Genomic DNA, 26746 nt, shown 5'->3' on the forward strand with positions numbered 1-26746 from the left:
TAAGAGGCGTATACGTGAAGAATCCCCCTACTACTAAGAGAATAAAAATTCTCTTAGTTTTCCCTCCAAAAAGCATATAGCTAAATAAGGTAACAAATTAAATTTTCTTTCTTTACATTATTATCTTTCAATGAATATATTCTTATAAATAAACTCTAATTTTTTTAAATAAATTCATAATTATGACTTTTTTTTATTAAAATAAAATAAAATAGATATTAAATTATAAAGTATAAGTTGCTAAATTTTTCAGTAATGCAATAATTATTACTGTATAAAATAACTTGACACATGCTTACTATTAAATTTGTGACAAAAAACATTCACTAAAAAAAAATTCACAACTTAAATAAATTTTTTTATTACTTCTCCATTTTAATTTTTTTATTTCATATCAAAATACAATGGGGTGAACTGATAAATATTAATGAGGTGCAAATTTTAAAAGTATACAACTTCTCTAAAGTTTTCCCTCTAAAGTGCTCAAACTTATATATGGAAACAAATTAGATTTTCATTTATTAAACTAATTTTCCATTTAAATTAATCTATACATAAAAACTGTATCTCCTATTATTAACTTCGTGAAAAAAAACGTTTTTAAAAAACAAATTGATGTAGTTAAAATATTTTCATAAAAAACACAATTCTTGGAATTATTTAATTCTTTTGATTAATTTTAATATTAGTTATCTTTTATAAAAATTCGCGAGATATAAATCTAAAATCTATAACTAATACACTAAAAATTAAAATTCCTATATTTACCGCGTATTTTGCGCGGGATCTACACTAGTTGCATTATTATTATTATTGGTGGGTAAATTAATTAAATGTGACAAAAATTGGATGATGAATGTTACAGTAAGTCAATGTTTAAGAGCAATTTGATGTGCAACTAGTGGACGTACCATCACATTTAATTTCTTATTTTGTTCAGACATTCTTTCGACATCTAATCTTGTTTCTAGGTGTGTTCGAATCTTCGATATACTGGGGTCGGTCGATTGTGACCCGATTTAATGCCACTATACCGGTTTACCCGGGATTGAACAACCATGATAAGTCGGAGGTAATGGCTATACGATAAGGTCCGTGGACGTCGAATAATGCAGCTAGTCTCAGTTAAGAGTCTAAACCTAACAAACGGGTTAATATGTCTGTTTGGGTCAATATGTAATAATGTAGTTCTGGACTCGGATTCTCTTGATTGTTTGGGTCAGTCAGATATGTTTATGTTTTTACGTAATGGGCTCTTCTTAAATCTAAAGGAATGTAGTTCTGGACTCGGATTCTCTTGAGCCTACACTTTGGAAGACGTGATCGCAACAAGGCGACCTGTAAGTTGGCTCGCCTTATACCGCTTGTTTACATTATAAGAGCGGGGCTCAATGGGTGTCCGGAGTGACTACTCCGGAGTTCATACCTAACATTGTATCATAGCTATCATTGTATCGTACGGGTGTATGACTGTCTACAATCAATGTGCCTTGCTGATTGAAATTTAGGAAGAACATTTTTTTATTTTTTTTTTTTTTTATTTTTTTTTTTTTTTTTTGGTGTTGATCAGGAGTACAGCTGGGGCAATCTTCTTCGGGGTACCGAAGGCAATTTAATGGGTTGACCCCTCCCAAATTTGGCTTTTTTCATTCGCAAGAGTCAGGAATCGAACCCTAATCACTTGTTTAAGTGGCTTGAAAAGACAATCGAAAAAAAACGCAACTAAATGAGCTCGGTTTTTTTCAAGCTAACCCGAAGCTTGAAGTTAACCTTGGCTCAAGGCCTCACACAACAATATCGGTCCCATCAAAGCTTGGACCGAGATCGACTCAGCTATTTCCTATGCGGGCATGAGACACAGTAGCGTAACTCACAGCATCTATCATGGATGCAATAGCTCTTGCTAATATTCGTCATAAAAACAAGAACTCAGTTGAGAAGACTACAACTCTCACAGATTATCAGATCCAAAAAGTGAATTACCCGTACAAAATTCGGTGAAACTACAGAATATAAGAAAGGAAAAAAATCGGGTTTTGCTAAGAAGTTAAGGCAATCCGCCTGAAAACTGCCCTGAAGGTCTGTCCACCGTTTCTAGCGACCTTCTGCCCTTCCTCTGTGGCCATTTCCAGGAGCTTAACCACTGGATCGGCTAAAACTTCATCAGCGCTTAGAGCTTCGAACATGGGATGATTTTCTAGGCAGGACTTCATCCACTCTCCCAATTCCTCGACATCCGTGATTGTGTAAATAATACCTCCTTCTCGGAGTACATAAGCATATTCATCCAGCAAAAAAGGACTGATAACTCTTCGACGATGGTTCTTCTCTTTGAAGTGTGGGTCCGGGAACAAGAAAAACATTTTCGATAGCTGAGCCTTTTCGAAATAGTTTGGAATGTATTTCATGGAGTTGGTTCGTACCACCGAGACATTCTGGTATTGACCGGGATTTGTAGTTCGCAAGCCCACGATCCTTTCTTTGACATATTCAGTCACCTTGTCTCTGATTTCCATGCCAATCATTAGCTTTTCGGGGAAAAGAGTGGAAAGGCTGATAAGAAGCCCTCCGAAACCACAACCTACGTCAGCAAACTCAATTCTTCTTTCGTCTCCGGAACGATCACTGGTAGGAAATAGTTGGGGAAAATGTAGGGAATAGTCAACATGGTTAGGTGACAGTGGGACAGGAAAGTGAGAGTCGCTTAATGGGTTACTATGAGCACGGGCTCGGTAAAACCGCTTCCGAGGCAAACCTGTGTTTTTGTTTAAAGTGGGATTTCCTTGGTTCTCCGACATGTCTCCTGTAAAGGATGCTTGGTAAACGGGGGACTGAAGTTTCAAAAATTCTGCTCGAAACAACAGCAACAAAGCATTAGCAAAACGACAATCAAAAAAAAAAAAACGGAAGAGACTAATGAAAAACAAGAAAATAGTAAGCCATCAACAGTTAAAAAGACAATTAGAAAAAGAAAGTAAACGAAAACGTAATCTCAAACATTTTTGTTTAGGGCATGGCTTAATTAGTTAAAAAATCGTCCACATGAAGCTCAGGAGGAAAACTTTGGGAAATTGTAGCTATATATTATAAGGTAATCCTTTGAGAAAGAGCACGCAAACAAAATAAAGTTATACAGTCAACATACAGAGTAAAGGTTATGACTAATCAGAGAGCGAAAATCCTTTTTTTTTTTTTACGTAAGTTATCTTCTTCATACAGTGATATCTGTCAATGCCGAATTTTACTATATTCAAATTAAACATCTCTGCTACATTCTTAATTTTACCGGAGGGATAAGGAACCTAGAAGAATTGGTTGTATGAAGCATACGAAGTTGTCTGCGAGAATAACATAAGCGAAACTACCATACATTTGTTTCAGATTTATGGAACCATCAATCGATTGCTTCAGCACGCAAATTAATAGCCTTAACAATTCATGGTTTGGAAAAAGTAAGAACATAAAATCGAAAGCTAGTTAACTGACTTGCTGACCGCAAGTTCAGAACGAATCAGCACAAGTTAATACACCAAATTACTAACACAAGTCAATCACAGTATCAAAACAAATACACGATCCTTTCACTTCTAATGCAATCCTTAAAGATCGAGACCATGTTGTCAAACAAGCCGCGACGGCATGACTACAGCAGGTTTCTGTATATGGATTTTCATCATCACAATACAGAGATTCAGAAACCAGCAAGAGGGTGAGTAGTCAGGAACCCTTTTCTTATCTGGAATGATTTCACTAATTACAAACATATCGCTTGTTACCCGAACAATACTGGTATATCTTTTCTCCTCTATAAAGACTTTTTTTTTTTTTTGACAACAACACATAGCATAGCTTACAAAAGAGCTTCCTGAGCAAGATTATGAGTTATCCTATTCACTCCCCTAGGACAGAAACTAAGAGAGCAACAATGAAAATGAGACGCAATACACTTAATATCATGGATAATGCAGTTAATAGATGCAATCGCCTTCTCCGCCTCTATAAAGACTAATGAACATTAAAAGACCTTAAAAAGTTTGCTCTAAAATTCATACATGTGCGACTTCAATGAAAAAACTTTCACCTAAACGGCTAAACCGTTCAAACTCATCAATTATTTCTCAGCAACCCAACACAATTTAACACTAAAACACCCTAATCTAAAAAGGATAACACAGAAAAGTTAGATTAAAATTTTAAAAATGACCCGCGAAATTAAATCAACGATACACTAGTTAACCTAAATAAACCCTAATTTACAAAGGATAACCCACAAAAGTCAAAATCTTTATTACCTTTGAACTAAATTCAAGCTGCTAGAATTAAAATTAACAAAAGACCCCATAAAATTAAATCAAAGATACAATAATTAACATAAAAAAACCCTAATTTACAAAGGATAAATCAGAAAACTCAGCAGCTAGCATAAAGAATCAAAGAACGAACCAACAACAATATTACCCCAATGTCTAAAGGGCTCTGCAAATTGCAGGATAAGGGGGTCGGATATACACAGCCTTACAATTGTTATTAGAAACACAAAGAGGCTGTTTCCGAGTGATTCAGAATCCTAATTGCGTCAAGAACTGTATCGAATGACTGCCAATTCATAATCCAAAAACAAAGAATGCCACGTGAAATAAAATCAAAGATACATTAACTAAGTAAAACCCAGAAAAGTTCAAGTCTTTTAACACCATCTAACTAAATTTAAACAGCTAGCATTAAAAATTGAACAATAACCCATGAAATTAAATTAAAGATGGAGATATAGAAACCCTAACACAGTACAAATCAGACGGAACTACAATAGGGTAATGGAGATTAATTGAATTGCATAAATGTGAAAGATTGAAACTTTGAAAAAAAGAAGAAGAAGAAGAAAGAGTACCTGAAGGATACAAGTGAAGACAGGCGAGGGGAGGGAGTAGCAAATTGAAAGGTAGAATGAAAAATTATGAACGAAATGGAGGGGTTAAAAACTTAAAATTGAGTCCGGATAATCCGATTTGTACTCAACTCGACACTTGAATTTTGATCCTTAGTATGACCCGTATTGGTTGTATGTACAACTTATTCAGTGGTGTGGAGCTTTGTTACAAAGTTATCGAGCTCTATTAACAAAATTATCGAGTTATGATACAAAGTTGTTGAGTTTAACAGAATAATTATTAAGCTCAATAACTTATAAAATAACTCAACAACTTTGTGTGAGAGCTCGATAACTTTGACGCGGTTGTACATAACTATTATACAACTAGTTGTAGAATAGTTTTTGTGTATTTTGAATTGCCCCGATGCAATTTATAATTTGATCCGAATATTTATCGTTATACTCCGTATAGTGCTTTGACCCCTACGTTATTCAAACTACCCGACCTATACTTGATCTGTTTGGCTGTTTGCCAGGTTTACTCCCAAGTAGAGGTACCTACAGGTTAGATGGGCTGGATCCCTTCACGAGTTGGGGTGGAAGTGTCAAGTTGGGCTGGACCATATTTCTTTAAATATATTTGGATGGGTTCATCATTTATGGCTTGATAATTCAGAGCAGGATGAAACTTGTTCCCTCCAATTTTATTTATTATTCCTCTTTTTTTTTTTGGCATAAGAAATAAGGGAATTAATTTGGACCACATAATATACATGACTTCACATTAAATTGATGTTGGACCATACAAGTTGTCCGAAAAAGGAAAGAGAGAACAATAAGGAAAATGGATGGAAAGGGAAAGATGAACAATAAATGAAATTGGAGGGAGTATTTAACTTAAGGGTTTTTTGTCAAAAACTACCTTATATTTAGGGATATTTATAAAAATACTACCTTATATTATTTTTCTTGTTTTAGACTACTTTGTTTTCTCCTTTTTTGGTCAATAACTACCTATGTCGAAAATATGGCAAGATTTGGTCAATTTAACGACATTAAGCTATCTCATATGTTTTTGTTAACATCAAACAACAATGATCAATCGCATTCAAACCACAATTTGACTTCAGATAAGAAAAATTTATGAATTTCACATTTCAATAATAACTACGAGTACATAACATTTACTAAAGTTAAGCATAAGTACATCATGACTTCCCAAAATCAGGCTTAGGTAAGATTAAAACATAAAAGAGCCATGTGAGATGGGTTAAAGCCGCAAAACAAACCAAATATGTCTAGACTCTTAGCGTAGGTAGTTATTGACTAAAAAAATGAGAAAACAAAGGTAGTATGAAACAAGAAAAATAATATAGGTAGTATTTTTACAAATACCCCTAAACATAAGGTAGGTTTTGACAAAAAAACCCTTAACTTAAAGATAAAATGCGTAAGTGGTTAACTAGGTAAGATGGAGGTTTTGTGACAAGAAGTCACGGGTTCGTATCCCCCTCTCCCATATATCGTATTGTCGTCGAATTCCCAAGTATGACTTGTATCTCGTATTGACCCGATTCAATTTACGACTCAACCCGAATGTTTATTGTTGTACAATGATCCGACCCAAGCCTGATTCGAACTAACCCAACCTACCCCGTTCTTCTTCGCTCAATGTTAGTCTAGTGGTTAAGATGAAAGTATCCTCACAATAAATCATGGGTTCGAATCCGTTCACTAAGTGGACCTTATATATACTTCGTCATAATAGCTGAAGTATGAAATTGTAGTTCCAAATTTGAAGTCACATTATGCAATGTCTAATCTCTTGTATGTCTTATGTCCTTAATCTCTCTAATTTCAATACATTCTTCAAGTTTTCTTAACATTTCTGCAATTTTAATTACAGTTCATAAAAACCCATTATTTGATTTGTTCATCATTAGCCCAATTGTATATGAATTCATCCTCTGCAACCCAAATTACTCTTTGAGACATTTCAACAAACACCTTGTCTGCAGCTTCACTTTCAACTAATTTGCTAATTTGCCTTTCACTTAATGCCATATTTTTAGGCTAATTTAGCTTAATTATCTTAGCTTAGCTTGCTTTGTTGAATTATACTAGTGATTTGGGTTGCTCAGGTTAAATTTTGATGCTTTTCGATAAATGCTCCTTCCGTCCCATTCATTTGTTTAGCTTTTTAAATTTCGTGTTGGGTATTTTAATAAAAAAAAGGTAAACAAATGATTGAAACGGACGGTGTACTTTATATGGTAATTGCTAAACGATGCTTAGCGAAATTCCGAACTTTTAGGATCATAAGTTAATGCTTCGCTAAAATGGGACAAAGCTTTGATTAAATTCTGAAACTTTGTTGTTGGCAAAGATGTGGAAATTTTTTATAACTTTTGAGTCTTCAGGCCGTACTGTGTGAACGACGTTATAATGTCTGGTGTAGAGTGTAGACGGTCTTACTGGATGATTACTGATTTCATTTTGATTTTCTTAAACGCGTACATGCTTCTAGATGATGGTGGCAATTTTATGTAATGTAAAATTGATACAAGGTTGGTGAAGTTCTTTGGTTTTGATTTTCTGTTTGCTAGAAATATGAGGACTTCTGTATCAAGTGTGGTGAAGAATGGAGAATCCATTGTTAAGCACTCCATTAGCGGGCATTTAAAACAATTTTGTACTAGCACATTGCAAAAGAGTGTACATTGGGGAGGATCTACTGATAATGTTTTGCAAGAAAAGCTTCGAACTGCATTGTTGGATTGTAAGGATGATGAGGTCTGGGGTGTTTTTCGTAAGTTTAAGAGTGAGCACGGTTATCCTCCCCCTTATGCTCTAAGTAAGCTGATTTGTGGATTTTCCTATTCGTTGGATAACAGATTACTTCCAAAAGCATGTAATATAGTCTTTAAAATTGCGAAAGAGAATCCCTCCTCACTACAGGCTGATAGCTTATCTAAGCTTTGCCTTTCATTAGCAAGAGCTCGGATGCCTATCCCTGCATCTAAGATACTTAGATTCATGCTGATGAAAAAGATTCCTCCGAAGATGGATGTATTGGGTTCAGTGTTTATGCATATGGTAAAGACTGATGCTGGGACCCATCTGGCATCAAACGTCCTTCTCGAGTTTTGTGATCACTTCCATCATCTTAGTTTAAAGAAGACAGAATATGCAGTGTCCATGAAACCGACTACGACAATCTTCAACCTTGTTCTTGAGGCTTGTATGAAAATTGGTTCGTCACTGAAAGCATATCAAATAATTGAGGCAATGGCACATATAGGTGTGGTGGCTGATTTACACTCGGTGCTTCTTTTCTCTTACATTTATGAGTTGAATGGGCAAAGAGATGAGTTGACAAAGTTCAAAGGATACATAGATCGAGTTTCAGTTCCACTTTCAAAACATTATTTTCAGTTCTATGATAAGTTACTGAGATTGCATTTCAAATTTGATGATGTTGATGCTGCTGCCAGACTTGTAGAAGATATTTATTTTCATTCGGCCTCACATCCATTGAAAACGACCGAGGACCTAGTAAAGCCATATCTGGTACCAATTGGCTCTCCTTATTTGCTAGAAGGATTGAAAAGTCAAGTGGTGTTCGAGTTGCTAGACAAGGATCCTGTTTTCCTTGTAAACGGTGAAGAGAACTTGTTAGTTCTTAAAAATGGTAATCCTATTCTTACTAATAAAGGGTTAGCCCAACTTGTTGCAAAATACAAGAAAAGTGAAAAGATAGGCGAATTGTCGAAACTTCTAGCAGCAATTGAAAAGAAACAGTGTGATACTCAAGATGACTGTATATGCCGTGATGTAATCCATGCATGTATTTGTTCTGGCTTCCTTGAAACAGCACATGATATTTTGGACGATATGGAAATTGCTAATGTTTATGTTCCCAGTACAACATACATGTTACTCTTGAATGCATATTGCAAAGAGAAGATGTCAAAGGAAGCAGAAGCGCTGGCAAAACAAATTAAAAGGGCGGGTCTGACCTTTGACGCATCTGGTGAATCGATTGTCTCTAACTGCCTTCTTGGTGTGGCCGACAGTAATAGTGCAAGTCCCATTGCACCAACTTCAAGCAGGCAGTCAGACTTAACTACTTATCTGGTTCAAGAAATGAGAAAGGGAGATAATGGTCTTTCAAAGATTTATGAGTTGAATTCTTCTATCTATTTCTTTTGCAAGGCGAAAATGTTGGACGATGCTCGAAAGATTTACAAAAAAATGGAGGAGATTAAATTAAAGCCCACAGTGCATACTTTTGCTTACTTGATACAAGCGTATTCTTCGCTAGAAGATTACCGAGAAATCACAATATTGTGGGGTGACATTAAAAGGTATATGGCTCGTGGATGTTCACTTGCACATAGGGATTTGTACGAGTTGCTGCTAATAAATTTTCTTCGAGGGGGTTATTTTGAGAGGGTACTGGAGGTTCTTGGGCTAATGAAAGATCATGGTATGTATGCCGATAGATGGCTGTATAGGCAAGAGTTTTTAAGGCTTCATAAGAATCTGTACAGGAGATTGAAGGCTGAAGATGCCACAACCGAAGCACAGAGAATGAGGATTGAGCATGTTAAAGCCTTTAGAATGTGGGTTAGCAACAATTGAAGAATATTCAGGTGTATTCTGGTTCTGTTGATAAATGCTTAAAGCACTCGCTCTACTGGTGTGTAATCAACTATGACATTGGGTAAGAAACAGAACTATCAATCAACTTAAGTTTTAATCAGTCTTCTAATATATAAAAGTTGATTTCTATTATAACTGAGGAAACATTTAACTTATTGGGCATTACTTTAAAATGGCAAATTATTATTCTTTTTGTTCTGGCTAACTAGAATTTTCTACTAGTGAGTCTTGTATAAGATGGTCTCATGCGTGAGATCAAACCATATTTTTGTATTCCTCAATTAATTAATTATAATTAAATTAATGGATTGATCTCTCATCTAAGACCGTTTCATATAAGTTTGTGGTATTTCTGCAGACCAATTTTCAGCCACTAAAGGGATTAAGGCTCTGATGTTGTTGTTGTTGTAAAGGGATTCCTAGAATGCATGTTCTTACTTGGAAGTCGTCCAGGTAGCTGGTTAAACTTGAAACTTTTTGACAGAGTGCTCTGTCGAAACACGTACTGAGTGATTGTATTTTAATATTCTCTTGTGGTAATTTCAGGTACCTTCTGTCAGCTTTACGATCCAACTGAGATCTATAATGTGCATATCTTCTGGTGTAAAGAACAGCCGATCAGGCAACTCAGAAGGTGAGACATAGGGATTATATGCTCCAAGTGTAACAACATAGATCAAATAAAAGGAAACTCTTGCATCAACTGTTGAGTTTCCAGGGATTATTAGTTGAGTCATATTAGAAATTTAGAACTACCGTATTCCAACATCTAGGATCTTTGGCGGTATAACAGAGAAGTGGAAATGATTTCTGCTTAATTCCTATATTATAATCCATACATTGGATATGAAATCTATCAATAACTTACTGTGAAAGGGTTTGAATATGTCAGATTTGTTCCATGGTCAATTGTCTGTGTGGGATCCTCCTCAGTGCTGTAAATTTCGGTGTGCTTTGACCTTCGATATCCCCGTTTTCCTTTCATATAATTTGGTGAACTATGGCATAAATGTTACGCTATATGTAGCTGTTGATATGTTCAACAAAAGAGTTCTTCATGTTACATGGAAGAAGACGGCGCGCATTTGTTTATTTAGTTGGTGTAGAAGAAGTTGAATGTGGTCAAGATAGACAATTTCAACTGTCAAGTTTTGAAAATTTAATGGGATGACATTTTCTTGAATATTCATGGTTACTTCAGTAGAAATTTTCCGGTTATGCTGATATAGCACTTGTAGTTTTGGTCAAATACATTCACATTTTGTGGTGACATCAACAGATTTTGGCTGTTTTCAGTATTTTAATAGATTTAATCCCATGATTCTGATATATGCATGCACCATCTAGTTTAGTACAGATTCAAGTCGAGTAGGAGTATAATGATGATAAAGTTGTCTTTTGCAGGTTGAGCAATGGTATATCACAAGCTTCAACGTATGATCAAGTCGGATTAACCTCGCCATCTGATGTAAGCGCTCGAATGTTGCTCCATGCTTGTTAGGATGTCACATTGAGTCTTACTCAGATTACTTGAAAAAACAATAATTTCGATAAGCAAAGTTTACTACTCAAAGAGTTTCTCTCGTTTTGAGAAGCAGTAATTTGATAAGGCCCATAAGGGCATTCTGAACTAAATCCTTCGAATTCGTAGAAAATGTTGTCATTCAACGTTTATATTTTTCTATAGAAGGAAGGATATCAAGGTACTTTTTGTAGCAAAGATAAATTGCATGATTCCCTTCAAAGAAGGATGGGTAACATTGCTTTACTTTCCATCAAGTCATCATATTCCAAATCTGTAGAGAAAGGAGTTATGCAAGGGAACAACGATGGTGTGTTTTATCTGGTGCGGGCCCGGGCTCAGCCTGGTCGACCCTAAACCAGCCCTTGGGGAGTGGCGAGCTGGGCCAAAGTCTTGGGAAGACTGACCCTCGACCCGCCCGGTAGGCTGGGCCCACGAGTCTGAATGTCTGATGTTCCAAAGTGTTTTTTTTAGGAGTGGGGTAAGTGGCGAGCTGGCCTGGGGATATGGACCCGGATCCGGAGCCCGCCCAAGTATAGACACGTGTCCAACCTGGCCTCAAGTGGGTTGGTCGGGCCTTGGTTTGGAAGACCGGAGAAGCAAATCGGTCCGGGCCGGCCCCATGCAATTGGCCACCTCGACTATTAGTAGAGGGGGCCACAGGACATGCCGACCTGACTCAGTACTCCAGTAACAGGTTGAGGTAAACCCACTTAACCCTGACCGACCCTAAGCCTGCTCGGGCCGGGTTGGGTTTTCTGAGGCCTGACCTGACAATCTGACATGAGCCAAGATTCAGTATCGAAGGTTTGGAGTGCTAGACGACCTACTTTTTCAAAAGATTTTGGACATGTTGGGTCGATCGGGTTGGAGAGAAGTGCCGGAGAACATTCCTTGAAATGGCTCGAGGGAAGAGATGGTCATGGGCTGCGTCGCGTTAAATCAAAAGGCGGTCCGAAGGCTAAACGGTTTTGGCCAGGCTGACCCACTAGAAATCTAGAATAACCCTAGTAGCTTTTTTTGCCTGGGAGAACATTTTAAAATTGTCAACCAAGTACCAACAAAAACAAAAAATGAAAAGGACAAAAAACCTGTTATCATATCATATGAACCATTTAGAACCACGTCAACCGAACCTAGTAACTTCGATCCTCACCAAATTCCCAATCTTTTCATTCATTCATCCGATAAGGTTGCATTTACACAAACTTTCCTACTTTCATGTTTTCTTGTTCCTCAAAACAACCAATTACATAATTTCTTCTTAATTTCACAAAATTTTATCCCAACTTTACAAGAAACCTACTCACATCATACCAATAATCTCATAAAAAATTCCTTAATTAAATATAATTAATTAATTAATAATTTCCCACTATGTTGAAGACCATAGCATTAACATCATCATCACCATCAACAGCATCATTAACTTCTTCACTTCCACTTCTCTTCAAATTCAACAAATCACCAAAAACATCATCTTTTGGTTCTATTTCTTTACCCTTTTCAAGATTTTCATCAATTTCATTAAATTCATTAACAAATTCAAATTTCAAGAAAACCCCAATAATGAGTAGTTGGTTAGGCAAACTGGGTTTGGGTTTCGGGCCAAAAGCCCAACAACAATCTGTAGACTCATCAGCATCATCAGTGGCCCAAGGGCCAGATGATGATATACCTGCACCAGGGCAGCAGTTTGCTCAATTTGGGGCAGGGTGTTTTTGGGGAGTTGAGTTGGCATTTCAGAGAGTGCCAGGTGTCAGTAAGACTGAAGTTGGGTATAGTCAAGGGTTTATGGATAATCCTAGTTATGAAGATATTTGCACTGGGTTGACTAATCATTCTGAAGTTGTTAGGGTTATGTATGATCCTAAGGAATGTGGGTTTGATGATCTTCTTGACCTTTTTTGGTCTAGGCATGATCCTACTACTCTTAATCGTCAGGTTGGTTTTTTATTTGATTTTGTTGGATTGAACAGTTGGTCTTGTTTAAAACCGTCTCGACTTAAAGACCTCTTATAATCTCCTTTTTATTTTATCTCTATTTTAATCGGGGGTGAGGGTTTTCTTAAGTTAAGACAGTCTTAAACAAGAATTTAGGTTGGATTGGTAGAATGATTGATTGGTTAAAGTGAGTTGTTCTTGCTTTTTTGTTTGATTAGTAGAATGATTTGATTGGTTTCAGTTTTGGTTAAGGTTAAGGTTGCGTATATATGACCTCGCACTTCCAATTTTCTAGTGCCCTTGGGATACTTGGTGTTGTTGCTCTAGGTGCAGGATAATGGATAGAGTTTTCTTTTTGGATAATTTGGATAATGGGTTTTAATCGTCAAGTGAGTTTTTCTTGGTTTTTTGTTTGATTTTGTTTGATTATGTTGGATTAGTAGAGTGGCTTGATTGGTTAAAGTTTGATTTTTTGGTAGTTTGGGTATGGTTTTTGTGTGTTTGTGAAAGGCTGCATACATATGACCTCGTACTAGCAATTTGCGAGAGCCCTTGAGATACTTGGTGGTACTGCTGCGGTGGTGTTCTATTTGTAGAATATTGGATAAAGTTTTCATCTTTTGGGTAGTTTGGAAATGGGCTTTGTGTGTTTGGGTAACGCTGCGTATATACGACTTGCTATCTGTAATTTGCGGGAGCCTTTGAGATATCGGGTAATGTTGGTTTAGCTGTAGAACAATGGATAAAAGCTTTCGTCTTTTGAGTAATTTGGAGAAAGTTGTGCCTTGGAATAGGTTAAAGTTTCGATTTTGGGTGGTTTGGGAATGAGATTTGTGTGTTTGCCTGTTTGGGTAAGGTTGCATATATACAGCCTCCTATCTGTTGTTTGCGGGAGCTCTTGAGATACCGGGTAATGTTGTTTTAGTTGAAGAATAATGGATGAAGTTTTCATCTTTTGGGTAATTTGGAAATAGTTTGTGTCTTGGAAGGTTACAGCAAGTTTCTTGGTTTCTTGTTTGATTTTGTTATCGGAAGAATGACTGACTAAAGTTTAAAAATGGATTTTGTGTGTTGGCCCTGTTGGGTAGGTTTGCTGTAGCCCTTGAGATACTAAGGTAATATTGTTTTCGTTGTAGAATAATGGATAAAGTTTTCATCTTTTGGGTAATTTGGAAATAGTTTGTCTTGGATAAGGTTACTGTAAGTTTTCTTGGGTGGTGGTTTGATTTTTTTGAGTCCATTTTTGAAATAATGCTCAAAAATAAAATATTTGTCGTTTTGGGTCGGTTTTGAAAATATTTGTCAAAATGGTGTCCACGTAGGCTCGGGATTTCTGGGCCTAAAACACGCCACTACCAATGGCGTGTTTTGTGAAGGAAACACGCCATTAGCAATGGCGTGTCTTTACAATAAATTTTTTCTACAACTGACAGAGCTTTAAAAAAAAAAAAAAAAAAAAAAAAATTCAAAGACACGCCATAGGGAGTGGCGTGTTTCCGCTCCGAAACACGCCATTCCCAATGGCGTGTTTGTTTTAGTCCATTTTTTAATGAAGTTTCTTTCCCTACTCATTATAAACACGCCATTGGTAGTGGCGTGTTTTAGGCCCAGAAATCCCGAGCCTACGTGGACACCATTTTGACAAATATTTTCAAAACCGACCCAAAACGACAAATATTTTATTTTTGAGCATTATTTCAAAAATGAATTCGATTTTTTTATATTAGAAGAATGATTGACTAAAGTTTGGAAATGGGTTTTGTGTGCTTGGGTAAGGTTGCGTATATATGACTCCTCACCAACAATTTACGGGAGCCCTTGAGGTTTCTCACTTTCTTGTTTGATTATCGTACATTAGAGGAATGATTGGTTAAAGTTTTCATTTTGGGTGATCTGGAAACTGCCTTTCTGTGTTTAGGACTCACTACCAGCAATTTGCGGGAGCCTTTGAGACGCTGGGTAATGTAATATTGTTTTAGTTGTAGGATAATGAATAAAGTTTTCATTTTGGGCAATGTGGAAATCGTGTCTGTGTGTCGGTAAGCCTGCGTATATTATACCTTAGCCCTTGAGGCACTGGGGTGATGTTCTAGGTGTAGAAGAATGAACAAAGGTTACTTTGGGTAGTTTCCTTCCCTCCTTCCCTGCAAACTGCAATTTGTTAGAGCCCGAAACTGGGTAATGTTGTTTTAATAGTGAAAGAATGATTAGAATTTTCATCTTGGGTTATATGGAAATAGTTTTCTGAGTTGGATAGGGGTGCATACATCTCCGTAACTTGCGGGAGCTCTTGAGCACTAGGGTGATGCGTTAGTTTTATTAAAGTTTTCACTTTGGGCAGTTTCCTATCCTTCCCTCCTTCCCTTAAAACTGCAATTTGTTAGAGCCCTTAGGTAATGTTGTTTCAGTTGTAGAGGAATGTTTAAAGTTCTGCTCTCGTTAATCTAGCTTAGAAGAATGGGTTGTGACCTGTGACTGTTTTTGTGGTAGTTATGCGTTTAATTGATGGTTTAGATGTTCGGAAATTGCTGTTATGGATTATATATGTGATTAATAGACAATGCCTTCTGTTTGTAATAATCTGTTAATAGTAAATGAATTTTATTGCTAGGCGAGGTTATGGAAATTACGGACTGGTGACTTGCGAGTTGTGATTATATTTGTATGTATAAAATTTGACCAGCTATCAACATATGAAATCAGAAATTTTTAGTGCGTGGCAGATAGGGTTTAGGTGCACGAATGGGTTGGGATGGACAAAATGAAATGAATGAATTTTCTTTTGAGTGTTCCGTTGCTCATGTGACCTTGTAGCGATTCAGTGTAGATCTATATGGGAAGCAGAAATCCGAAAACGTGATTATTATTTTGGCCTTTTGAAGAAAGAATTACATAATCTGTTTTTTTTTGTTATCAGATTGTTGGTTGACCTTTGAACTTAAAGACTCTAAACCTTAAGGACTGGGTACTGAGGCGGAACTGGAGGATAGTGAGATTAAGTACATAGTGGTTGTGAATCGGAAACTAACATTGGCTTTAGGGAACTTCAGTGAGGAGCACATTCACAGAATCACAGTTGGGGGGAATGGGATGTTAATGGATCTTACGTTGCACACTCGACTGCTTATTGCTTTTATGTCCTTCATATTTCGCGTCCCTTGAACAATTTTGAGTTTGTACTTCTGATATTTACTGATATTTGGTTTTGGTGTCAGGGCGGTGACGTAGGGACACAATACAGGTCTGGAATCTACTTTTACACTCCTGAGCAAGAGAAAGCTGCAATCGAATCAAGGGACCGTTATCAGAAACAGGTAAACAGGCCCATTGTTACTGAGATACTGCCTGCAAAGAAGTTTTATAGAGCTGAAGAATACCATCAGCAGTACCTTGCTAAAGGAGGTCGTTTTGGGTTCAGACAGTCTACAGAGAAAGGGTGCAACGACCCCATTCGATGCTATGGTTAATCTCTGTCAAGCCTTCCGGAACTTTGCCATGCATTCCCAAGTCGTCTTTGTAAAAATTAAAACCAAGAATTTATTAAGGATCTAGCCAATATATCTGGCAAATCTAGCTTTAATATTTTCCTGGTGTCGACTGTCTTCATCATTTCCTCATCTTGTAACTAATCAGATGTCAATCTGTTATATACGGAGTACTTATTTTGAGATATGTGATCGAGATTTGCCTGTAAATGCATTTTCCGCAGATTTTCAGCCAAGGCTTTTAGCCTTTTACAGATTCGTCAACCAAGGCTTTTATAGACTCAACGAGTTTTTTGGTCATGAAAACAACACGCAGTCACAGGATCGTATTTGTGGTCTGCGGACTGCTGATACTGCTGTTTGCGCTTAAGTTTTGCTAGAAAAGCAATGCATATACCAAAGATGACGTTTTTTCTTACTGTAACTGAGATTTATCAGTGGCTATAAAACCAAGGGAGCGCAAGAATTGTTGTAATTTGTACTTCGTAACAAACAAACTACTCTCTTGCTTAAACAATCATCGACCAGCAAACATGAGCCAACAGTGCGATGCCCATCATAGACCTCAATCCTAAAAAAGTAGTGTATATCTGCAAAGTCGGAAAACTATGAAAAACATCTAAATACTGCAAATTTGGAACTAAACAGCCCCTCTAGTGCATGTGAGAATACCAACTACAGATCTTACAAAACCAGGACGTGTCGGCGAAAAGAAGCGTGCAAAAAAACTCTATTCTGTCGCACAAGATGACTTTATTCTCTTTGGTGATCTTGTGATTCACTCTCTCCGTAGAGCTTTGATCCAATCTATTTCCACTCTGAAGTCACCTGGTCCAGATCTAGCCCCAGGAACACCGCCTTCAGCATTTACTGATAGTGACATCCCGAGAATCCGAGAAGGGTTCATTTCCATGCTTGCATCAATTACATTGCCTCTCCAGGTTGGTAGATATCGAACAAGAGGAATCTGAGGAAATTTACGCGGTAAAATTTCTCCACATTTAGAATCATAATTTGTACAACTCACAAAACAAATTTGACTACTGATACACAAAATCTTGTATAAGAAGACCCGCTCAATTATTTATATAGATGATCAAATGCGAAATATCATACATTCTTGTGTATTTGGGTGGGTCTCATAAGAAGACGGTCTTACACAAAACTGCTACAGATAATATTTGAACTGCATGGGATGTATCCAAGTCCCACGAAGTCATTGGTATGGTAAACTTGGACATGCAGAAGAGTCTAAGACGCTTAGCTCTGGCGTGTTCCTCCTCCCTTTTTTCCAGGAAACAATTTGCCAAAGTTAAGGCTATGCAGGTTGACATCTCCACATGAAGTTGAAGCTAAGGTCCAAAATTTCTAGACCCCGTCATACAATGGAAAACAGACACGAGAAAAGTGGTCGTTGACCATGAACACAGCCAACCACACACGAGACTTGCTCGACAGAAATACATCAAATGGCAGTAGCTGATCACATACGGGCTCTCAGTAGAACCTAATTATAGTTTTTCACGGTTATAAGAGTTTCATATTGACATATTGTTTCTACTACTAATGGAGCTCTTTGGTTTTTACATTATGGCTCACCAAGTTGGTTGCACTTCTTTTAATAGTGAAATACCAGTCATTTGATTCTATTACCGACACAATTTATCATTTTATCCAAAAACAGCCTCTTTGTGTTGTTAACATGAGGGTGAGGCTGCATACATTCTATAGGAGTAAGATTGCATACATCCAAGCCCATTTGCCCTCCATTTGGAGAGGAGTCTTTTCAGCGCTGCGGTAATGTTGTTGTCGTTGCTAAGAGTTTCATATTGATACTATCGAACATCCAAAAGCGTCTTTCTTAAGAATAATAAATGTGTCCATATGCCAAGCCAGATATGAGTAAATTTATCAATCACCTAATGCAATTAACCTTAATTGATAAATTTTAGGAATTCAACCATTTAACCATGAAGAATGAGATTTGTATCCTGAATCCAATTAACTACTAAGGCATGCAAATCAAGGAATGAATATTTTCGATGGAAGATGGCGTTAATCATGTTAAGGGCCAAGAGTTGTTAAGTATGCAATCTCAGAATGGCATGCAGAAGTCAGAGTTTTGAGAATTCAAACATGCCTTAGCAATATACCAATTTCCTGCAGGTACATATACAAAAGCCTGCCAAGAATTATCTTCTTGCTGTCCCGGGGAATTAACCCAATTTTCTGTATAGATCTGCCAACAAATTGAAAATTTAGTTAGCTAAAATCTATACTTTTTGAAATGTTAAATGCAATTTATCTCACCGTAGATATGTAGCATCTACCATCTCCTTTGAGCTTTAATGCTATAGTGTCGTATGAATCCAAATCAATGTATCCGTCGAACTGAAACATACATAAATATAATGTGAGCGAGCTATATTAATATGACTATCATAAGAATTTGTATCCCAGGTTAAGCATAAACAATGGTGGTCACTTCTAAATCAAGGAAAATTAGCAATTTAGCATTTTATACTTTACACTTTTACAGTTACAAAGTTACATAATGCAATTTACGTTGAAAGGTCTGATTCACATAGGTACGTTTGAACATGTTCAACCACTTTTACCTTCTTGGAGCGCATTCCACAAAAACCACTTCTTTTGATGTTCCATTTTGAGCCTTCCATGACATCCAAAGAGAGATTTCCAGAGAATAATCCTAGCAATGCAAATGCATAAAGTGAATGCCACAGAGGACGTCGTGTGTGTGTGTGTGTGTGTGTGTGGTGGATCGTGGGTGAAGATTCCTAAACACAATGTACCTCCCTTTGTGGGTAATCCTCATGTCCACAACAAAACACAAGTTTATTATTTTATCTCATCAGCCCTATTTATGGAAAAGTAAAGCCATTTCGAGAAGACACAAACCAATACTCATAGAAGAAAGAAGAATCTTAACAAGAGGATGAGGACAAACAAAATTAAGAATATACTCAGCATCTCTATACTCAAAAACAAGGAGAAGAACAAGCAAAAGAAGAATTTTACAATATTGAGGCCACTGGACAATAAATGTTTTAAAGAAATTCAGTACCATAAATTCGGCAAAGTCGTAAATAATCTTGTAAAGTGAACGGAAAACAATAATGTAGAGCTTATGCGTAGAGTACTGGTGAAAAAAAGGCTAATCAAAATTCAAAGCAATGCACCATAGATACTGCTGTAAGCATTTGACGAGTAAATTTTGCATGAGATCAATATATACTTGTCAGTTCTCACATAATTTTGGAGCCTAGCTTATTTGAGCGTCATGACTCATGATGATTTCAGAAGGTGTTTGTGATGAACTCTAATTATTATTTAGAGAAATGGAAATTAAGCAGCAAAAAAAAAAAAAGATAAGGGCGATGGTAAGAGAGAATCATTCAGAGTTCAGCACTTGAGCCATATTATGCCAAGTATCAAGAAGTACCTTTTAAGCCATCTCCCTCATCAGTTACCTCCAAGGATGCTGACGATAAGCCTGGTGAAAAGACAATTAACTCTTTTCATTAGTAATTGTATTTTAACCAAAGATTAATCAAGAATATTTACAAACCCAAAGGAGTATAAGCCATAACGTGTAAGAACATGCCAGTTTAGTGACAAGATTACATGAGTCACATACAAATGATACAATGAACGAAATTCTACTTCTATGTTAGGTGTGTTCCCGACTCGTGCAACTTGTTATTGTATTTTACAGCGCCTATCATAGCACACACAAAGTGGATTGGTACTATCTAACCAGCAATCTTGTATCAAGATGAGCAAAAAAATTGGGTTGTTGAGGTCGCTGTTGACATTGAAGTAGAAAACTATTTCTTAACCAACAGTTTTCAGAAGGCACTTGGAAAGCACCAAGCTTCGAGTACAGGTGACAAATTTGTGAGATAAAACTTAAAATCTCCGCAATGCAAAAACTACACCTCTCTATTAGTGTGCCAACGAAGCTGGTCGAGGGGTCCGGGGTAGCTATGCAAAGCTGCTAGTTGAGTCATTTAATTTTCCAAAAAAGAGTAATAATTTGATTCTTTTTCTTTGAGCAATTGTCATAATTAGAGAGGACTATAAAGAATTATGTAAAAGCTGAGAACACAAAGAGGCTATAAATTCTCTCTCAATATCACTTAAAGAACTGAGGAACGTCTGCTATAATGATGCATTATACCACGAGGTCATAGTTAATTTGCAACGGAAAATGACACAAACTGGTTGCATCACCACAGTTTCTTTAAGATGGAAATATCCATATTAGAACTTGAATATGGTTGTAAACCATACAATAGATGACTCCATATACTGAATGGGTAGAGCCGGAGACCTGAATGCAATATGAAAATTCGGACATAGATCAGAGATGGTGTACACAAAGTAACAGTTACCTGAAAATAGACATACCTCCGTATTCTGAATCTGAGTAAAGATGCCATTTCTTAACCTCTTCTTTAGAATTGAAATTGAAGATATACTTCTCAACAGGAGGCATCAAATCATCAAGATTCCATGTGAGAGCTGTAGCATGGCAATTGAACTAGTTATTGGGAAGACAAATCGACAGAGGGAATCCAAAATGGTAGGAGCTCATGCGCAACTCCTATCACCGTCACAACATTAAGTCATTAACTAAATATCCAACCCGCTCGAAACCCTATATCCACAACCCACCACTGACAAAATCCTATAGTGTTTTCAATAACACCCACATCCCTTAAACTTTTCATTGAATAAAATCAAAGAAGCAGGTTCTAAGTAAAAACAATCCTTGCATGAGGAGTGGACATTGATAGTTACTCTTTTTCTACGGAGCTTTTTAATGAGGACCAATGTGCATAATCTCTATCCAGTATACGTGATGTGGCACACTAAGATCGCTTACAAAAGCCAAAGATATAAAGTGCATAAAGAAGCAAAGAACACTAGATATTGTCAAGTTAATTAGAGCTCTTCTCAACTGATACTCCACAATTAATAACCCAGCAATCCACGTATACTGAGCTCTTTCACTAGTTAAACTTCAACCTAATTTCACAATCTTCTCTTGCCCTATCAGAGGTCATTAACATCACCAAGCCATAAACCACACTATTAGACCCTTACAATTTGGTTGGATAGAGTTATTTGGAGGGAAAGGGAGGGAAACAAAATCCCTTGTTTGGTTAGCAAATTAGGTGTGAGGGATTTGGAGGGGAGGCAAAATGGATCGATGCATTTCCCTCTTACAAGGCAAATAAAAAAAAAAAAAAAAAAAAAAACTCCGACAGAGAAAAATATTTGGATAGAAAACTCCCTTACTCCATTCCCTCTCCCCTTCCATTCCCTCTCCCCTTCCATTCCCTCTTTCCTATTTTTGACTCCAAATACACCCATATTCACTAAGTCATGTATGACGAGAGCAAATCTACCTCACACAAATTTCCCTTAAAATGGCCTATTATCATAGCACTTAGCCATAAATTTCTCAGATCAAATCAAAATACAAACAACCTTTTCGCTATGGTATCTCCAAGGTGTTGCTGGAAATGCCTGGAATACAATGGCACGAGGGAACGGAAGGGGGGAATGGAGGACTTTAATTTGGGTTGCAGGAGGACAAATGGATCCCTATTTTCCCCTCCAATCCTACTATCGAAACAAGGGAGTTCGTCCTCCTACATTTCCCTCCAATTCTACTATCCAAACAAGGGTTCTTGACCCCCTCCCTAAGGATTTTCTCCCTTTCTCTTTTCTTCCAATCCCCGGTCCAACGCCAAACGATCGAAAAAAAAGCACTCATTGCATCTTCCCACTTCTTCATCCCAATCAGATTGCCACCATTTTAAGATTCAAAAATACATGAGATATCAAGTAATTGTAACCCAACTCCACAACTCCAATACTCGAATTACATACTAAAAAGATTGCAACTTCGGCAAATTTCATACATCAAAATAACTAAAATAGTAGATTTCACTAACCCAATTCATAATATATCAGTATATCCACAACCCCATTAACAAAAACACCTCAAAACACACAATTTGTTCTAAATAAAACAATTAAAAGCATCTAAACAAGCATATAACATAAATTAGAAAAATGGGTATTCATCAAAATGGATTAAAAAACAATGTATTCAAGAATTATACCTTTCTTAGTGGCATTTACAGAAGCTTGGACTAGTGATCGAAACCTTGACATTTATCTATATAATCTTTGAAATTATATTTTTCAAAATCCTAACTTTTGTTTATAGATGTGAGATTGATGTAAATGGTTGATTGAATTGAATGTTTTCTGGGTTGTTTAATTGAAATTTCAGAGAGTGGACTATAGTTTGGTAGTGGAATGAATGGAGTTGCTATGGCGGATTATTTGTGTGTAATAGAACGACGACGTCGTGTCTATTGGAACCAATTTTAATTCGAAATGTTTTGGTCGAAATGTCAAATGTAGAGGTGGTTACGGGTCGGGACAGGATGAGGCGGGCTTGGCTGGACCCGGTCACGGTTCTAGGTTCGTTGAACCATCCTTGATCGGACTCTAGAGGAGGTTGGGTGGGGAGGATCGGGTTGGGTTATTTTAACAGATCTTGATCAGATATATGGATGGGTTGGGGTCGAGTTCAATCGTGTTATACCATTTTTATTCAGGTTTTTGGATGGGTTGGTGGCAGGTCAAGGCGGGTGGTTCGAACTAGTCAGGTCATGTTGGTTGTGGGAATGTAGCGTCCGATAGGTGGATCGTGTGACCACGCGGTTGGTCAATACTAGTGAAATGGTGGATGACTTTCGGGAAATAATATTAGTATGTATATCAAAGTTCTTTTTGGGTTTTTTAAGCTACATACTTTAATTATAATATTTTACCCAGTGCGCACCGAAGATAGCGGCTACGGGTTCCCTCGTTACCAAAAAAAAATATATATTAACCTTAGGTTGTATCCTTTAATTTCATACTCCGTATTAATTTGTATTATGATTATGATTATACCCTCTCCACGCACTTTAGGCGCTAATGCAATCATAATCATACATTCATACCCTTAATTCCTAATATATCCACCCTTTAGACTTTAATTCCATTTCCAGATCAACGCACCTAATCATTGCTACATCTGAAAGCAGTGAGATTAGGGTACTCGGTTGAGGGAATTATTACTCAATTATAAAATCTTGTCTAAGACAGTAATATCCGTTCTTCAAGCATTTTGGAGTTCAAGATTCTCGAAGTAAGAACACCACCACTCTTATTAAAGTCGTTTTCGAGTCAATATCGCAATAAAGCAACTGTTTTTTTTTTTTAATAAAAAAATCCCAAATATGTGCAAAAATTAGTGATTTCCCTCACAATGAGATGAAGAAATGGAAGATTACCAATCATTTCTCCTATAGTCCCACCAAAGAGATAAGGCCCAAAATATCAACATCCCTCCAAAACCAACCAAAAATTAATTGTCCACAAAATAGCCACATACTCTTATTACACTCCACTAACATCCTTAATATTCCCTTGTAGTACCATCACAATTCACAAACAAAAACAAACCACTTGATCACACAACCCACCACCCCACCCCAATGGCCACAACCGCAACCGCAACCGTATCCAACATTTTCGGAACCCGCATTGCCGGCCCAACTCCAGGGGCAGGCAAATACCGGGCGATACTGAGTTTCGGTAAGAAAAAAAAGGAAGCCAAGAAGGCACCTCCTAAAAAGCCCATCATAGATGATGACAGACCAGTATGGTACCCTGGTGCCCAACCACCAGAATGGCTAGACGGGTCGATGATCGGAGACCGGGGTTTTGACCCGTTCGGGCTAGCGAAACCAGCTGAGTACCTTCAGTTTGATTATGATGGGCTGGACCAGAATTTAGCTAAGAATCTTGCAGGCGATGTTATTGGTAGAAGGATTGAGACTGAGGATGTTCAGGCTACTCCATTGCAGCCTTATACTGAAGTTTTCGGGATTCAACGGTTTAGAGAGTGTGAGGTTATTCATGGTCGATGGGCTATGTTGGCTACTCTTGGTGCTCTTTCTGTTGAGGCTCTTACTGGTGTTGCTTGGCAAGATGCTGGCAAGGTTTGTTCGTAACCTCGTTTTTTCGTTATCTTACTCCATCTGTCTCAGTCATTTATTCACGGAAAAATAACACCATGTTAAACAATTATCTTAGATGGAGGGAATTGTTATATTTTACTATTTGAGGTTGCGTAATCCTTGAAAGTTTGTCGAATGTCTTATGATTCAGTCGCGATGCAATGCAACTTTACTGAAAACATAGTTTTAAGTATAAGTTAGCATAAAAAATCGTCACTTTACTAAAAACATTAGCGGGAGACAGATGTCAACTAGATTAGTTGATAGGTGGTGCTCATGATCTGGCTTCAAATCCCGTCAGCATAAAAATCGCACTTGTGGTTCCCTCTACACTAGAAAAATTGAAAACATTAGCTGTAAGTATTAAATGGCTCAATAGTAAAAAAACTCGAATTTTTTGGATAATGATTGTTTATTAGCAAATTAATTAGGTAATTAGCGTTCGTTTGAAACTATTTTGGTTCAGAGTGTCCACGTCATCATTTGTATTTTTTTTTTCGTGTTTTTATATGAAGCCGCTAGGATAGTTAGCGGGTATGGAATGTTATAAAAATAGTTAGCGGTAGCGTTGTTTGAAACTTTTTTTTTTTTTTTTTTTTGAAATTTTAATCTACTAGCCTTATGGAATGTTATGAAAAAAATTGTAGCCGCTAATAATTTTAGAGGTTTCATATAAAAACATAAAAATAAAATAAAAATGATGATGTGGACACTATAAAACAAAATAGTTTCAAACGAACGCTAATTAACTAATTAATTTACTAAAAAAACACTGGTTATCCAAAAAATTCAAAAAACTCTCTATGATTCTTGTATCGCAAAGTAACAGAATGTCAGAACATCGATATATCATTACTGTTTCGGAATTTGTTGTATTATATCAGGTGGAATTGATAGAAGGAGCATCATACCTAGGCCAAAAACTACCATTCTCCTTAACAACACTGATATGGATAGAAGTCCTACTGTTAGGCTACATCGAATTCCAGAGGAATGCTGAACTGGACCCTGAAAAGCGGTTATACCCTGGTGGCAGTTACTTCGACCCACTTGGTTTAGCAGCTGACCCTGAGAAGAAAGAAACCCTTCAGTTGGCTGAAATCAAGCATTCTCGTCTTGCTATGGTTGCCTTCCTTGGTTTCGCTATCCAAGCTGCTGCAACCGGAAAAGGTCCTCTTAGCAATGTTGCTGCTTTTTTGAGTGACCCTTCTAACAACATTTTCAAAACCTTGTCTTCTTAGTCTTGTTATTATTATACTACTATTTGTCATAGTTATGATTGAGCATTCGAACCAACCGGTAAGAACACTCTTTTATGTCGTATTAAACCTTTGTCGAACATGAATCGTATTGTATTGAATTGTTCTCATAAATCTATTGTTATATTTATGTGTAGTTGTAACCTTAAGATATTATATTACATATATACTCCGTATTAATTAATTATAATACTCCGTAGTAAATCTATTGTTATATTGTAGTGTCACTCATATAGTCTTATCTCGTATGCAGTTCAGATCCAGATTAATCGCGATACTGCAAGCGGATAAATTACTCGAAAAATGAAAATTGCTGGCAGATGATTAGAATTGTTAATAAACTCTTGAGGTAGTTGGTAGAAAAGTGAGAGTAGAGGTTAGTTCTATGTTCAACAGGCGTTAACAATGATTTTAATACCCAAAAAAAATAAAGAACGAAAAAAACGTGGACGGCAGGATTCGAACCTGCGCGGGCGAAGCCCACATGATTTCTAGTCATGCCCGATAACCACTCCGGCACGTCCACTTTGATGTTCAAATTCTATGTTACAATTTATTAGTCTATAAATATAAACAACGTAGTATATTTTAGAGGGAAATAATAATTAAAAAAAAAAGAATATTCTCTAAAATAGAGTAGATAAGCCTTCTCGGCATAATTAATTCTTAGAAAATAAATTTTAAGAAATTCCAAAGTACGACCATATTCGAGCATACTTCTTTACGTAGACTTGACAAAATTTATCTGACCCGATATTCGAGCATAGAGTCTTATTGGACCCGCAACTAGATTTAACTCAAACGATTCGAATATTTATAGGCTTATAGCCTGCACTCTAACTAATTTAATAAGAACATCCCAAAAAATGAACCAACCCAAAACGACC

At 36.9% G+C, this 26746-nt stretch overlaps 5 protein-coding genes and 1 non-coding gene across 6 annotated transcripts; 3 read left to right on the forward strand and 3 right to left on the reverse strand.

The window, feature by feature from the left end:
- Positions 1-1887: 1887 nt before the first annotated feature.
- On the reverse strand, positions 1888-4961 carry LOC141592511 (tRNA (guanine-N(7)-)-methyltransferase). Its single transcript, XM_074413220.1, has 2 exons — positions 4889-4961; positions 1888-2848 (listed from the first exon to the last, which is right to left on the reverse strand). The coding sequence occupies exon 2, from the start codon at positions 2796-2798 to the stop codon at positions 2040-2042; it is 759 nt and encodes a 252-aa protein (XP_074269321.1). The 5' UTR covers positions 2799-2848; positions 4889-4961; the 3' UTR covers positions 1888-2039.
- A 1655-nt stretch (positions 4962-6616) lies between these two features.
- Positions 6617-11301, forward strand: LOC141592684 (pentatricopeptide repeat-containing protein At4g17616). The gene is made up of 5 exons (XM_074413449.1): positions 6617-6697; positions 7477-9596; positions 9894-9988; positions 10082-10169; positions 10940-11301. The coding sequence occupies exons 1-2, from the start codon at positions 6684-6686 to the stop codon at positions 9512-9514; spliced, it is 2052 nt and encodes a 683-aa protein (XP_074269550.1). The 5' UTR covers positions 6617-6683; the 3' UTR covers positions 9515-9596; positions 9894-9988; positions 10082-10169; positions 10940-11301.
- Positions 11302-12185: 884 nt separating this feature from the next.
- Positions 12186-16696, forward strand: LOC141592702 (peptide methionine sulfoxide reductase A1-like). The gene is made up of 2 exons (XM_074413474.1): positions 12186-13001; positions 16217-16696. Exons 1-2 carry the CDS (start codon positions 12435-12437, stop codon positions 16466-16468), a joined length of 819 nt encoding a protein of 272 aa, XP_074269575.1. The 5' UTR covers positions 12186-12434; the 3' UTR covers positions 16469-16696.
- A 161-nt stretch (positions 16697-16857) lies between these two features.
- Positions 16858-22950, reverse strand: LOC141592709 (putative complex I intermediate-associated protein 30). The gene is made up of 7 exons (XM_074413487.1): positions 22645-22950; positions 20918-21031; positions 19950-20000; positions 19105-19196; positions 18797-18877; positions 18627-18725; positions 16858-17453 (listed from the first exon to the last, which is right to left on the reverse strand). The coding sequence occupies exons 1-7, from the start codon at positions 22694-22696 to the stop codon at positions 17265-17267; spliced, it is 678 nt and encodes a 225-aa protein (XP_074269588.1). The 5' UTR covers positions 22697-22950; the 3' UTR covers positions 16858-17264.
- A 554-nt stretch (positions 22951-23504) lies between these two features.
- On the forward strand, positions 23505-25995 carry LOC141592693 (chlorophyll a-b binding protein CP29.3, chloroplastic-like). Its single transcript, XM_074413461.1, has 2 exons — positions 23505-24582; positions 25485-25995. The coding sequence occupies exons 1-2, from the start codon at positions 24076-24078 to the stop codon at positions 25839-25841; spliced, it is 864 nt and encodes a 287-aa protein (XP_074269562.1). The 5' UTR covers positions 23505-24075; the 3' UTR covers positions 25842-25995.
- A 308-nt stretch (positions 25996-26303) lies between these two features.
- On the reverse strand, positions 26304-26385 carry TRNAS-AGA (transfer RNA serine (anticodon AGA)). The gene has a single exon. It is a non-coding gene; the product is annotated as a tRNA-Ser (tRNA).
- Positions 26386-26746: the final 361 nt, after the last annotated feature.

This window comes from Silene latifolia, chromosome 1 (assembly GCF_048544455.1).
Source record: "Silene latifolia isolate original U9 population chromosome 1, ASM4854445v1, whole genome shotgun sequence".
Lineage (NCBI taxonomy): Eukaryota > Viridiplantae > Streptophyta > Magnoliopsida > Caryophyllales > Caryophyllaceae > Silene > Silene latifolia.

Bases quoted from the DNA above. Each gene is read 5' to 3' on its own strand.
- LOC141592702 (XM_074413474.1), top strand. From the start codon at position 12,435: ATGTTGAAGACCATAGCATTAACATCATCATCACCATCAACAGCATCA. The intron at 13,002-16,216 runs GTTGGTTTTTTA...TTTTGGTGTCAG, and splicing joins CTACTACTCTTAATCGTCAG to GGCGGTGACGTAGGGACACA.
- LOC141592693 (XM_074413461.1), top strand. From the start codon at position 24,076: ATGGCCACAACCGCAACCGCAACCGTATCCAACATTTTCGGAACCCGC. The intron at 24,583-25,484 runs GTTTGTTCGTAA...GTATTATATCAG, and splicing joins CTTGGCAAGATGCTGGCAAG to GTGGAATTGATAGAAGGAGC.
- LOC141592511 (XM_074413220.1), bottom strand. From the start codon at position 2,798: ATGTCGGAGAACCAAGGAAATCCCACTTTAAACAAAAACACAGGTTTG.
- LOC141592709 (XM_074413487.1), bottom strand. From the start codon at position 22,696: ATGTCAAGGTTTCGATCACTAGTCCAAGCTTCTGTAAATGCCACTAAG. The intron at 21,032-22,644 runs GTATAATTCTTG...GCCATGCTACAG, and splicing joins TGTAAATGCCACTAAGAAAG to CTCTCACATGGAATCTTGAT. The intron at 18,878-19,104 runs GTAAAAGTGGTT...TGTATGTTTCAG, and splicing joins GTGGAATGCGCTCCAAGAAG to TTCGACGGATACATTGATTT.